The 14,151-nt window shown below is 36.2% G+C and overlaps 1 protein-coding gene across 3 annotated transcripts in view; it reads left to right on the top strand.

The window, feature by feature from the left end:
* Positions 1-14,151, top strand: part of PRKCE (protein kinase C epsilon) — a 285,921-nt gene that overhangs the window by 256,175 nt on the left and 15,595 nt on the right. For all 3 annotated transcript variants that reach the window (XM_023924501.2, XM_023924502.2, XM_086878387.1), the window contains exons 12-14: positions 1,510-1,648; positions 3,938-4,126; positions 8,346-8,492. In XM_023924501.2, coding sequence (XP_023780269.1) covers positions 1,510-1,648; positions 3,938-4,126; positions 8,346-8,492 — 475 coding nt within the window. The remainder of the gene's footprint in view (positions 1-1,509; positions 1,649-3,937; positions 4,127-8,345; positions 8,493-14,151) is intronic.

The following is a 14,151-nucleotide window of genomic DNA, read 5'->3' as shown; positions in this document are numbered from 1 at the left end:
AATGCTTCCACCATGTTTGGTGCCTGTGGTTCTGAAGGCTGGGATCTGATAGGAAGACATTTCTCTAGAAGAAATTCTCTCAGTAAAGTGACTTCCCATCCCTCACTCAGGTCAAATTTGTTGTCATAAAGGATTTTTGAAAGAAAATCCTCATCTTTTCATAGGCTTTTGGGATGAAATTCATTTACAGATGCTGGCATGGGATTTTATTCCTCTTTCTGATTTAGAACTTGCCTACACATACACTTTTTTTTTTTTCTTCATCAATTCAACCTAAGGAAATTTGTCTGATTATTGTGGACAAAGAATTCTAATCAGAAAGTGTTGACAAAGTCACCTAAAGACATGTTCTTACTTTGATTCTTACCTCTCTATGCATTCATACATATAATAACACATATAAGATATATTTATATATATTTACCTATTTTATGTCTAAATATACTATGTATCTTTAATATACATCAGAGATACCTGAAAACCGACACAGGAATATAAAAATCAAATGTTGCTTTGAAACACATGTAATATAAGTGGGTTTTTTTGGCCTTTGTTTTATGTTTGTGTTATTATTTCTACATGAGGAAGAGGTTTTAATTGGTGGGAGGGTAGGGGGCAGTTCATTCAAGTGAGAGCTCTTTTATGTACTGACTTTCCACATCCTTTTGTAATTAAGTCTAAGGCAAGTGGCAGATAAGTTAAATGGTACCTAGCACCCAGGTTGGATTATGTAATAACCATCAATTGTATATTTAGAAAATATGCAGAGGGCAAGACAGCAAAGGTGGATATCCTTTTCTCAACCATATAATTTTGTCAACCCAATTTAATAAGCAGACATTTATGTGGTTTTGACACAAAGGCATTTGTACAACAAGTGATCAGAAACAGCTGCTAATATATGCTGATTAACAATGAATTCAAAATATACCCTTTAACTTATTTTTGAGCAGGCTTAAGCTGTAGAAAATAGTGCTTCTAAGGATGGAAATGTTGTTTTTCATCCCTCTCATTGCAACCTGAACTTGAATTGCTACTGTACATGAAGAATCAAATTCAAAGTAATCTAAGTTTGAAAATACCTATTCACTGAACCCATATGCTAGAGTATGGATAAATTGGTACTGCTTGCTTAGTGCTAATGCAAAAAGAGAGAATGGCTTCACTGACCTATTCCACATTGACAGAATGATAGATCTGTAGGAAGCAAGAAACAGATCTTTCCCAAATTTTCTGATGCTACTTTGAATACATAAACACTGTGCTTTCATGCAGCTAGAGAGTAAAAGCCTTATAAAAGGCTTGTAATTGTCTGCTTCTTTATTTTATTGCCTTTAACTAGGTCTATTTAGTGACCATTACCAACTTTTCATGCACACATGTGAAGGACAGTTTCCCAGTGGTGTTTGGGAAACCACTTATTTGTCAAATTCTGTAGTTTATTATGAAATTCAAGAGCACATGATCAAAATTTGAGAGTTGATTTAATTTGAGGCCTTTGTGTTTCAGGGACCTGAAACTGGACAATATTCTTCTGGATGCAGAAGGCCACTGTAAACTGGCTGACTTTGGGATGTGCAAAGAAGGGATTCTGAATGGAGTGACCACCACGACGTTTTGTGGCACACCTGACTATATAGCTCCAGAGGTATTTTTTTGCAGTGCACTAAGACTATAGATATTCTTATTCATCAGACTCTTATATGTGTAATTTTAGACACTCTTCACATGTAGGTGAAAATATTTAAGGTGCAGACTAGACTGTTGCAGTTGTGCTTAGGTAGTCTTGCAATGGTTACTCTACTGCTCACAAGCACTATTCCTTGATGATAGGAGAGTTTTTTCTAGTATTTGTTCCCTGAAATTAAAGTTATTTTTCTCAATTTGCTTATTTTAGACTCAGCATCATTATGATGATTTTTTAGCAGCCCTTAAGGTGCTAGATGCAACTGAGTACTGCAATCTTAGTAATTTTTAGCAGTTATAAAAATGTTTTTATTTTTAGTGAGGTTTAAAAGAACATATTTATTCAGAAGAAACCATGTGTTTGGTGTCATTTTGTCTATGGCCATTGTGGGAATATAATTATTTTCCTTTCTTTAAAATATCTGTGAGTGAAAGACACTATGCTTGCGCTGTTTCGTAGACTTGCACAGAAAGATGGAAACTAGATATAGGTGCTGCATATTAGTTGGCAACACTTCAAGATGTTCACTGGATAAAAGAAATAGCTGAGTGCTGTGTGGCTTTTACATATCCTTGATTTTAATATTATGAAGTGCATTTCAAAGTGCCTAAAACGAACCAATATTGAACTGTTATTCTGCTAGGTGGACTTTGTCTGCTCAGTTGAGTTAGTAACCTGTGCATCTATCCACTTGTACATTCAGTGTGCAGGTTTAATTGAAGAGTGTTGTTGGTTTGTCTTTCATCAAACATGAATTTGCAGTGGGGAAAAGTGTTATTTATTATTGATTAGAGATAATAAATCATAAATCTGTACTGTTAGTGTTCATGGCTGTCCAACTTTGGTAGCACAACTGATAAGGTGTGAATCATCTTGAAATTATCATAATATAAAGGTGTGTCTTATAGAGTTTGAAAAGTATTTCAGCATTAAAAGAAAATAAATACCAGTGTTGTAGTTTTGGCTTTATGAATTTTTTTCTGATTCAGTATACTAATTGAGTCCTTTGACAAATTCTTTGAAAATTATTACTGAAAATAAAGCAATAATAAGAGCTCAGGAACTTTTACTGAGGCTTCCAATGTCTCATCTTAAGTACAGAAATTTAGCTCCTGCTTCTTTTTCTCTTGCACCATGGTGATATGTTTTAATTTCCTTTTCTTTAACAGTATCTGATTTCCAAATAGTGCCCAGAACCCTTGAAAAGTATACATCTAATTTTCTGTATTTGGTGGCTATAAAATATAATTTTCTTTCAATGAAGAATGTGGTTGGGATCCAGATCTGTGTATCCAAATGTTAAACTCATTTCTGTTTTTATGTTAAGACTGAACTTGGTTTAATATTGGTCTTGATTCTCAACTACAGCACTAAGCCCAAGCAGCTCACCACAGGATTTCTTACTGCACTGTTGAAGTGTTGTGTAAGGATTTGTTGCCATTCAAAGTCATTTTAAGGTAGCCAGTTTCACCTTAAGCAGGCACCCGCCCCCCTTTCCCTGGTTCCCTGTCATGCTGAACCAATGCAGCCAAACTGCAAGCCTCTTTCCAGTGGAAAAAACACAAGAATCAAACTTGTTCTTGGCACAACAGTAGTTCTGTAATACCAAGTGCTACTATAAAACTCCATCATGCTGAACTATTGCTTGCTGCTAAAGATATTTGCTACAAGATTGAACTTGTGCTTCATGAGAAGCTGCAGCCAGTTTTTCCTGAAAATAAGCACAATTAAAGTGAATTCTACAGCCATATTTTGTGCAGTGGTTTAATGCTATAAAAGGAACATGAACAAAAATGGTTTTGGCTTCCTCCAGCTCTACCTAAAGGACAAGAATAAATCTCTCAGATGATCTCTGTGCAGCATTAGAAGCTGGTTCAGTTTGGTTTGTTCAAGATAGAGACAAAGAAATGTTTCACATTTTCCACCAGTCTGTTTTGTATATATGATCTTTTTTCCCCTATAGTGTGACCTGCTTGAAACAGCTTGGAAGGATATGCAGCTCTTTTGTTTACTCAGGGGACTGATAAACTCCATCAGTACTTCTGAGAACAGCATCTCATTGACACTTAGCTGTGTTAGCACAAATTGCATGGGTAAGAAACCCTGCCTGCTGTTACTGAAATAAGTGGATGATTCAGGTCTGCTTAGGCACTGGGGCATAGAAGGGCTATATCATGCTGAAATAGCAAATGTGCAGCTAAGACAGGTGTCTCACTTGTCCCTTCAATCCAATCTGTTTTTCTATGCTAGATCCTCCAGGAGCTAGAATACGGTCCATCCGTGGACTGGTGGGCTCTGGGTGTTCTCATGTACGAAATGATGGCTGGACAACCCCCCTTTGAAGCTGACAATGAAGATGATCTCTTTGAATCCATTCTTCATGATGATGTATTGTATCCAGTCTGGCTCAGTAAAGAAGCTGTCAGCATTTTAAAAGCAGTGAGTCTTCCATTACTTGCTTTCCTCCTCATGGGTTTTTGGGGGGGTTGTTTTGTTGGGTTTTTTCCTTGATTGAAATTGAATTTGCTGAAAGTTGTTGAGAGCAGTCACCACTGGGAGTTCAAGCACAGTTCACAGTGCCACTGTTAGGATAATGGGGCCTGGGATAAATTACACTGCTTGTGGGAAAGGAACAGAATGTTTGTATTCCATGCAGTTGTACACTGAATAAATCTGTATACTGCAGATTCATGTTTCAGGGAAAACCCAACCAGCTAGAACTGTGCTGTCACTTTGACACTTTGTATGCCGCATACTCCCATCACTAGAGTGGGAAAAGTACTACATAATTAAAGAAAAAATGTTTTTTATTTAACCTGCTTACAAAATTTCCTGTCCCTTTTCCTTTCTTCCCCTGTCATCAAGATGGGTTGGAAAGACCTGATTTACAGCTGCATGTTCTGTTTTACAGATCACATGATAAGTAGTCTTACTTTAGTGTGATTGTTTCTGTTCTCGTTGGGATTTTTTTCAGTATGAGTGGTGACTTGACAGCAACTTGTGTCACCAAATGCCCCAATTTTTTTAATCAGCCAGTTTGTGCCACTGGGCAAATTCAGTTTTTAGATTGTCTTTATAAAGTCAGGTTTATAAAGTCATATAAAGTCACTGACACATAAATTCTTTCTTCTGTGCTAGTATCATCCTAAAATTAAAAGTCAAACAATACAGAAGCAGTATGCCAATCCTCATAATTTGAAAACCTGAGAATGATTTTGGGCTTTAAAAAATCATTTGATTTTTATTTATTCCATTTTTCAATGGTCTTTGAAGCTGGAATATTTCTGCCTTTTCACATATTTTTCTTTCAGCATCTGGAATAAGAGAGACTCAATTAAGAAGGCAGCTGATAGTGTAAAATCCTGCAGAGATCTTCATACAGGGTTATTTTGAAATTATATATAAAACATAAACCAATTGTGATTTTAACACCAGTGGACAGCACATTCTGCAGAAATTCTCATCTTCACCTTTTAATGAAAATGTCTTCAGGCTCCTTCTAGCTGAGAAAGAGAGATGGTCTAACAATGATTCAAAGCAGAAGTCAAAGTTAACCTCTCGGAAATGTTTGCTGAAGTATCTCTTTTCCTACATTCACTGTAGTGAGAATATGGAGGATTTTTTGCTGCTGGTAGTAATTTATTAATACTTCTCTCTTCTCCCCCAAATAGCTTTCTGACTACTTTTTGTTAGCTCACATGATATTTTTATGCAACCATTTCTGTTTCCAGACCCTTTGATTATTTCACTTCAGCAATTTAAATATATGGACTTGAGCTGCAGAATTCAGGCTAAAATCTAGGGCCCAGGGGTTATTTTGGCACATTGTAAAGGAAGGGTTGTTGTCTGTTTTCATACCTACATCTGATTTTCATTGTAGTCCAGGGGATTTTCTTTTAAAGCTGACTTTTCTACAGAATTTTCAGAGGCTATTTTCCTGGATCTACATTTTGATAGTAGCAATGGTGATTTGTATCTTGCTGTAGTCACAGCCTTTTAGGCATAAATTGATAAAATTTAATGGAGCTGTGGCAATTTACACCATAAATAAAACTCATTTCTTTATGAGTAGCAACCTGCTGCCTACACATCTGTGGTGTGAAACATGCTTGAAACTTGTGTTCTTCATCTGATACTTGTCCGTATGAAGATCAGGAAAAACAGAGGAAAGAAAGAGGCGGCTATGTATTTTACTGCTGAATGGTAGCAAGGGATTAACTTTGGAACACTTTGTTTCCTTACATTGTGCTTTGAGACATGAGTTTTATTCTTTAGAAACTGTGTATTTTTACATGCCTTCAAACAGCATGTAAGGAAAGTTTAATAAGACATTCTCTTGTATTAAATAACAATGTTGTCTTATTTTCTGAAGAAACAGTTTTCCTGTTATTTCCAACAAAACACTGATGATGATATTAAGGCTCAGTATTACAAGGCAGCATGCTGCTTATTCCATGAAAATCCACATATTTTACTAGTCCTGTTTTTGTGAATTGACAGGAATTGCTATTTAAATTCTTTCCTGTGTAGTAAAGAAAACAATTCTTCATTGAAATTGGCTCTCTGCTTCTTCCCAAGCAGTGGAGAGATGTTGTCTCTACAGTGTGTGTTCCCTGTGTACCAGAATGACAGTCTCTGGCTACAGAAGTAGAACTGTATTTTTAAAGTGTGTGATACATTTCACGAAGCAAAATTTGGGGAGCCCAGTGATCCTTGATTCAGGCCCTAAGCATCATTTTGTCCTGTTATCATTTAAGTTCATTTACGGAATGCTGATCCTAAAAGGCATCTTCATTCAGAAAAGGAGGTTCCTGCCTTAGTATGGGAATATAAAAAGGCTTATGGCTATGGCTGTCAGCTCCATTTGCAACCATCTCTTCAGCAGAGTGCAGTAAACAACCGTATCTGTCCTGCCAGATGTATCAGTGTTGATGCTGGTGATAAACAGGGAATAAATTTCAGCCTTTGCTTCAGAAATAGAAAGGGATTAAGTCAATGGAATTAAATGTCTGCTTTGGAAGTTTGATATTTTTTCATCATATATGCATATGATATTTTTGTTTAAGTATTCATTCATAAAATGCATTCTCTTTCATCATCCATTTCAATGTTTCATGAAGTTTATGAAGTACAGCACTAAACTGGACTGTCTAGTCACATTTTCATGTTCTGGGCTACTTAAAAAATTACATGTCCAGATGCTTTCCCTGTCTCCAGTTTAAAACAAAGATAAAGCATTGCAGATACTAGGATCATACTTTACTTCTTTGATACCTGGATTATATGGTACAAAAAGCATATCCTGTAGTTTCTATGTTCTGTTTCTGGAACACATGAGGCTGTGGGTTCCTGGCCTGCTTGCTCCAGTCCTAGAGATAAAATAAAGCAGAGGAATGTAGGAATATGTTTTGTGGTTTTTCAGGAGACCTCACCAAAGCACAGTAATCCTTTCAAAACATTTATTTCTCCTGCTTATAGAAAATATTACCTGTAGTTTTGATATGACTTGCCCACTTGCAGAACTTGCAGAGCAGTTGAACTCAAGACCAGAGAGAAGGATCATCTTCAGAATGGCGCATGTATGTCAGAAATCACAGACAGAATTGCCTTGCTGATCTGTGTTATACCTTCAAATGATAGCTAGAGTATTCTTCTGTGGATGGTTGATCTAGATATCTAAAATAATTCTAAGGGCTTAAGTAGCTCCTTACTCCTAGTAACTGGAGTACTAAAGCAAGGGCATTAGTGATTTCTTTTTTTCTAAGTTTTGGGGTTTTTTTCCTACAGAAGTATAGTATAATGTCATACATAGGTTGAAAAGGTACTGAACAATTATTACATTTTGTTTACTTTGTATACATTTTCTAAATTTAAAAATGTTATATAATGTCTGAATATGAAATTATAGCACAGCGACTGAGCTAATGTGTTTGCCTGTATAAGAACAGCATTTGTTGCTACTACAATTGCAATAATTCTGTGTCCACACAAATTAGAAAATAAGTAGAGCAATTGCTAATAAAAGAAGGAAAAAAATAACAGAAGAAAAATCAGGTCAAGTATTATGAGCTGACATCAGTTGATACCAGTGTCTTACACCACTTGTACAGCTTTTTCCTGATAGGAATAGTAAATAGTTTAAATGTGAGAAGTTTATTAATTACCACACCAGAGGAGACCAGATAGTTCCAGTTGTTGACACTAATCGTATACTAAAAATGAAAGAGAGTGTGCAAGCTATGTTATGGGGGACATGACATCCCATTCTAAAGGGAAGTTTTCTGCAAGTACTGATTACTTTTCTCTCTGTAGAGTTTAAGATTGTCTTTCTTTCCATTAGTATTTTTGGCTAAAGCTGGAACTAGATATGCTGAAAGAGAACGTATTCCCTTAGTACTCCCACTCACATGAAATTAAGATGTCTCAACAATAAACTGAAAGTGTTTCCTGCAGTAAATTTACAGTTTGGAGTCTCTGAATCTTATAGTTTGGCTGAAACCTCTGAAATTTGGAGGGACAGAAGAAATAACCTTCTGAAAGGCAACTGTCTCTAAAAACTTGTCTTTAAGAATTATAGTGCGTAATTGAGTGGCAAATGATTTCCATGTATTGCCATTCATGTTTTAACCTTTCCCTCCTCTCCCTCCTCACCCTGTAGTTCATGACAAAAAATCCCAACAAGCGACTTGGCTGTGTGGCGTCACAAAATGGAGAAGATGCAATTAAGCAGCATCCATTTTTTAAGGAAATTGACTGGGTTCTTCTAGAACAAAGGAAAATCAAGCCACCCTTCAAACCTCGGATTGTAAGTAGCAGTTCGTATAACATTCAGAGAAAACTTGATTTGGCAATTCTACTTGTTGGCTTTTCTAAGAAATGAGATTACCTAATGCAGTATTTGGGGGCTGAAACGGTAACTTAAAAATGGCACTGAGATTTCTTTGTCATTGTTTCTGTTAAGGTAAGTGTCAGGAATATATTTAATGCATGAGAAAATATTAATGTTCATTCACATGAACCATGAAAGAGTTCAAGACACTGTTTTAATTATTTTCTGTGTTCTTAAAGATACCACAGCCAGAAATTATTATTTCAGTTGATATATGCTGTCTATACTTTCTGTGAGAATTCTTTATAGTTCTGCATTGCTGCTGGCCACTGGATTTTGTAGTAAAACACAGACAAGAATTTATAATCAATAATACTTTAAGTGAAGAAACTTGAAAAAACAGCCTCTTAAGGGAAAGAAATATGCATTATGATTAGATAAATTTATGTATTTCCATTTTCCTGAATAATAACCAAGTATTTCTATTTTAAAGTAGCAAAAATCTCTAAATAGCAGCCTCACCTGCAGAAAGTATGGAAGCCAAGCAAAAATACTTTACTTATAATAGTTTTTCCTCTGGATGAAAATATTTACAATTAACCAAATGTCACAGAATGTGTGCAGTTACTTTTGTGCTTAAATAGTGCAAGAGGCTAATTTTATGATAAATCCTCTGAGGTTGATTTGCATCTTTTGATCTTGCACATTCCTAATCAAAATGTTTGATTTGCCTGTGGGTATGGTCAAAGTACTTGTTTGTTTGTTTCTTTAGATAGTTTACAATGGCATTAAAAAACCCCAAAAAGCAAAACAAATGAGCAAAATAAAAACCTTAGGTCTCAACTCTGAATCCTGAACTAAATTCTTCTGTTTTTGAGGAATTGCTGTATGTTACATGTAATACCGTTGAGTTCAGTGAGAGGCATTTCCCCAAGTTCCTTGTGTAGATGTTGAAAGCAGGGCTGACTGTACAGAACCGGAGCCTGAGGCAGCTCCTCTGAGTCCACTCCTGGGGAAATCTCTGGTTCTCTCTGTAGCTGTGCAGAAAAAGCCCAAAAGGATTGACAACTGTGAGTGAAAGCCCTTATGAATGCTTTTCTAGCGGAAATAGTAAGATATAATGTTATCACATGAGGAAGGTTTTCTTAATGTATTTGTTGGAGAATGGAAACCTTATAGTGCCATATGTCCAGGCAGAGGGAGGCCTGAGCCAGCTCCACTCCTGGAAGCAGTGCAGCCAGTCCCTTATCCTGCTGCCCAGCTCCACTCTAGAGGTGTGGCAAGGTTGCAGCTGGTGTTTGAGCTGATGTACAAGTCTCTGCACTGCTTCAGGGAGTGTAAACCCCAAATTAACTCCTTTAGTATAATTCTGAAGCCTATTTAGTACTGTGGCTGTTTTCAAGTCAGGTTCCACAGCTCTCACAGAGTTGCAGTTTGATGTCCTGTTCAGTCCGTGTTCAGCTGAGTTGCATTTGTGTATGTCTTTTCTTGTTTTCACAAGATTTTTGCCTTTCATTTCACCATATTTTTTGCTTTGCTCAGTATTCATCAGAGTTTTGTTATTAAATCAAGATGAACTATTGAAGAATTATTTTCACTTTATGCCTGCATCTAATTTGGAGTTTCCTTTTGTCTAGTCTGTTTATTGGCTATTTTCCTTTCATGATCAAGATGCACAGTCGCTTTCAATAAAAAAGCACAATAGGTACTTTTATGAGGCCTTTATTATTTTTGTAAGTGCTCCCACTGTGGCAATCCTTAAAAGTCAGAAGGCATTTCATATATCAGTTATTTTTATTCATTGCTGATATAAATGCCTTCTCCCTTCTCAGTGGGTTTCTTTCTCTTTCTGGTAATTATTTCACTGCTGTTATATTGTAAAGCCACTCCCTACTTCATTAACTCCTGTTGTTTTGTTCCTTTTCCTCTTTTCTGCTTTCTTCAGTGGTATTTTAGTTGAATCATTTGTTTCAGTGGTTGCAGATTATTTCAGAGTAGTCCTCTGTAATATTTTAGGGCAGCTTTCTGTTCCTTAATAATTCTTAGGGTGATTTTATATATCTTCATTGACAATACTGCTCATTTTTCTTCAGGGTACTTCTCTAATGTTGGATTTTTATGCTACTTTTTTCTATATTGTATCTACCAACTTTCTTTACCAGATTTGATTCTTGCAGTCTAGTAGTTCTGTATGCTAGGATTTTTTTCTGAACTCTTTTTTTTTTAAATATAGTGGTAAATTCAGATAATATGTACTCTGTGTTACAGGCATCTCTTATTATTTTCATGGTCTCAATCTGCTCACTCTAAGGTATATTCCCCAGTGACTGGGTCCTATCAGCTTTTACTGATAACTTTTACACTCTGTGAAAGAGCATACCTTATATATTTATGATCCATGTTTATGATCTATCAGCTATTTTGTGCCAAGTGTATAAATTTTACAGTTGTTGGGATTTTATGTTGTATAGTAATCTTTGAGCAAGATCATACTTGAAATTTTTATTTGTCCTTTTAAAAGTAAATTATGTATTACCTGGAAAGTGAAGTAGGATATAGACCAGGCTGGAGAGAAAGACCACACAAGTGAAATATAATTATTAATTATTCAACTTGAGAAATGACAAAGAAATTTAGGGCAGTAGATTTCAAGTGCTATAAAAGTAATTTTGTATACTGGCCAAGATAGACCAGATTGCACTCACTTTGAAAAATTGAGAGAAGAGGGAAGAAGGTGAATGATAGTGAAATAAAATCTACTTCAAAATCTATGCAGAGAGTTCTCTAGATTCAGTTGTGAGTGTAGCATTGAGATTCATTGACTCAGATTAACAAACATAACAGTTCCATAACTATGGAATAACTGTGGAGAAAACAGAACTAATGCCTGTGTTTGGAATGTTTTATGTTTTTTAACATCTTTTAGTATTAATAAAGGGCTGTTGATTATTTAAAAGTGACTTGTAATGTTAAGAGAGGATTAAAAATTATTTTAATCTTGTGTTGAGGAGGGCCTAGTTCTGTGAAAAGAGCTGTGAAAAGAGAGGTCAGATTATTGGTCAGAAAATAGACATTCTTGCATGTGATATCTGAGTGTGCATATGTGTTGGAAAGGAAGTGTATATTGTATATATATAGTAATCTGTGCATTTAAATTGAGTTTTGCATGCATATGCAAAGTTCTGCTCATGCAGGAATGTATATATTTACACAGGTAGTCTTCTATTTTCTGACCAACCAGTAAGATGACTAAGGGGGGAATATTTATGATTATATCATAAACACTTTCAAAATAAAACAATACATAAGATGTGTTAAAATGAGCTCCAGGCAATGTAAAGTGATGACACTAAACAAGTAAATACATTAGGAGAAATGGTCAAACACTGAGGTCCCATCAGACAACAGAATAATCTGCCAAGGGAGGTCATGGAGGTGCTGCTGTGGAAAAAGCCTTGCTCTGGTCTGCCTCACTCTTCCCAAAACACGAGTTCCTTGATTAGCACAGTTGGCTTACTATCCTACTATCCTTTCTCTGCCATAATAAATTTTCTGAGGAGCTATATTACGCAGTACTGGTCAGGCCTGTGCTTCTCCATGGTTTAGGTATGCCACTTCAGCTCAGCCAGCCTTAATTCTGAATTTTTCAACTGAGTTTGGAAAAAAACCTGCATAGCTATTTATTAGTCAGCATTTTGAAGGTTTTTGTTTGTTTTTTTAAAATCTGATTTACACAGTAGATGGATGTAATTATGCCAGAAATACACCATTAACGTCTTTCTAGTTTGTACATTATTTGATTATTCTGATGATGCTTTGGAAGCTGATATTTCTTCCTGTGTCCAGCATTAGAGTAAAAATTACCAAAAGGATTTTGAAAAACTGGCTCTTTTTTTGAAGGCTCGCGAGAGTGCCCTGAACAGAGAACTCTTACAAATGACTGCAGTTTAGATTGATAAACAGTGACGGAAGTGCCACCCTAGGCTGTCCTAGGTAGAGACAATGGAAGCAGATTTGGTGGCTCTGAAACCTGCTCTGAAGGGTCTTTGCTTCTCCAGTTAATGACTTGGAATAGAGAATATAGAGGGGTTAAAATGCACTGGGGCTCAGTCCTGTGGTGCATGTTGCCTGCCAACTCTTCCTCTCATAAGTCTAGGATCATGAGGCTTTTCAGTGGAATTTTGCATATGTGTGTATATATATATGTATATATATATATATATGTACTGTGCTTTATTATACTGAGAGTTTGTTCCATATAGAGCTATTTTAAATGCTAAGCTAGTGTAGAAAAAAGCATCATAGCTCTGGAGCACGTACATTAGAAATTAAGCAAACTTTTGAGCAGCTAGGCAGAAAATACTGGCTACATCTAAGCTCCAGTGACCTTGCAGTGTCTTTTGAAGATCATTTTTACTGTTCTTGAAACCTAATTCTTAGAGCTTCACAGACTTTCTTGAAAATTTCTGAATAATATTATTCTTCCCTGAATGCAGTTGTGAATATGTAATTGCATGTGCAATAGGTACTATTTTAGTGCAGACAGATATCTTTTCTCCAGAGCGACTGTTGTGAGATAGAAAACCCTTTTAGGCATTTTATTCCTCTGTTGAGCTATTTTTTTGCATATATTCTTCCTGGAATTTTATTCCATTAAAATTTTATTCCACTGAAATTTCCATGATTAGTAGCCACAAGGCCAGGCTATGGTTTGCAGCATAGCATATTCATTGCCTAAGAACCACAAAGATCTTGGCAACATTCAGTGATTCTCTGCTCTCCATCTTTCTTTGTTTCCATGGCTGTATTGCTGGCTTCGTTGAGTTGGTTATTTCCAAACTGCATTTGCCATTGTGTAAATTAAAACAACGGTGCAGTAGATCAATTTCTTACCTAAGTTATTGATGTGGTGGTAAGTGTGGTAGATCCTGCTTAGTGGCATGATGGGATGATTCTGTCTGTCCATACCAAATAACAAACTACTCATTAAAGTCAATCATAGAAACAGATTGCTGCTTCAGCTGTAATGTGTATTGATGAATTTTAGATTGTTATAGTTCCCTGCAAGAAATTCCTTGTGCCATTTCTGAGAGTACAGCTGGCCAGCTGTAGGCTTTTCAGAGTACACCTGTGGCCTGCTGACATGTCAGCAGCATCAGCCAGTGAAGCCCAGAAACAAGTGCACAAGTGGCAAAAATATGTGTAATATCACAGTCCCTCTTGCCAGGGATAGAGGAAAATCACTGCCCAAAATTTGTTATTCATTTGGTTGAAGTCAGTGGTAGCCTCATATGAGCATCAATTTAATAGAATCATAGAATATTGTGGGTTGGAAAGGACCTTTAAAGTTCATCTAGTCCAACCCCTCTGCAGCGGGTTGCTCAATCATCTCAGGTTGCTCAGAACCATGTCCAGGCTGTCCTTGAATGTTCCCAGGAATGAGGCATCTATCACCAATCTGAGCAACCTCTTCAGTGTTTCACAGTTCTCATTGCAAGCAATTTCTTTCTTATATCTAGTTTAAATCTACCGTCTTTCAGTTTAAAACTATTATTCTCTGTCCTATGGCAACAGGCCCTAATAAAAAGTTTGTCCTCCTCTTTCTTTTAAGCCCCCTTTGAGTATTGAAAGTCCA

Source organism: Cyanistes caeruleus, chromosome 2, assembly GCF_971803275.1.
Source record: "Cyanistes caeruleus chromosome 2, bCyaCae1.hap1.1, whole genome shotgun sequence".
In the NCBI taxonomy this organism is placed as follows: Eukaryota; Metazoa; Chordata; class Aves; order Passeriformes; family Paridae; genus Cyanistes; species Cyanistes caeruleus.
The sequence above is the reverse complement of the archived record's forward strand: the minus strand, read 5'-3'. Positions and strand labels throughout refer to the sequence as shown.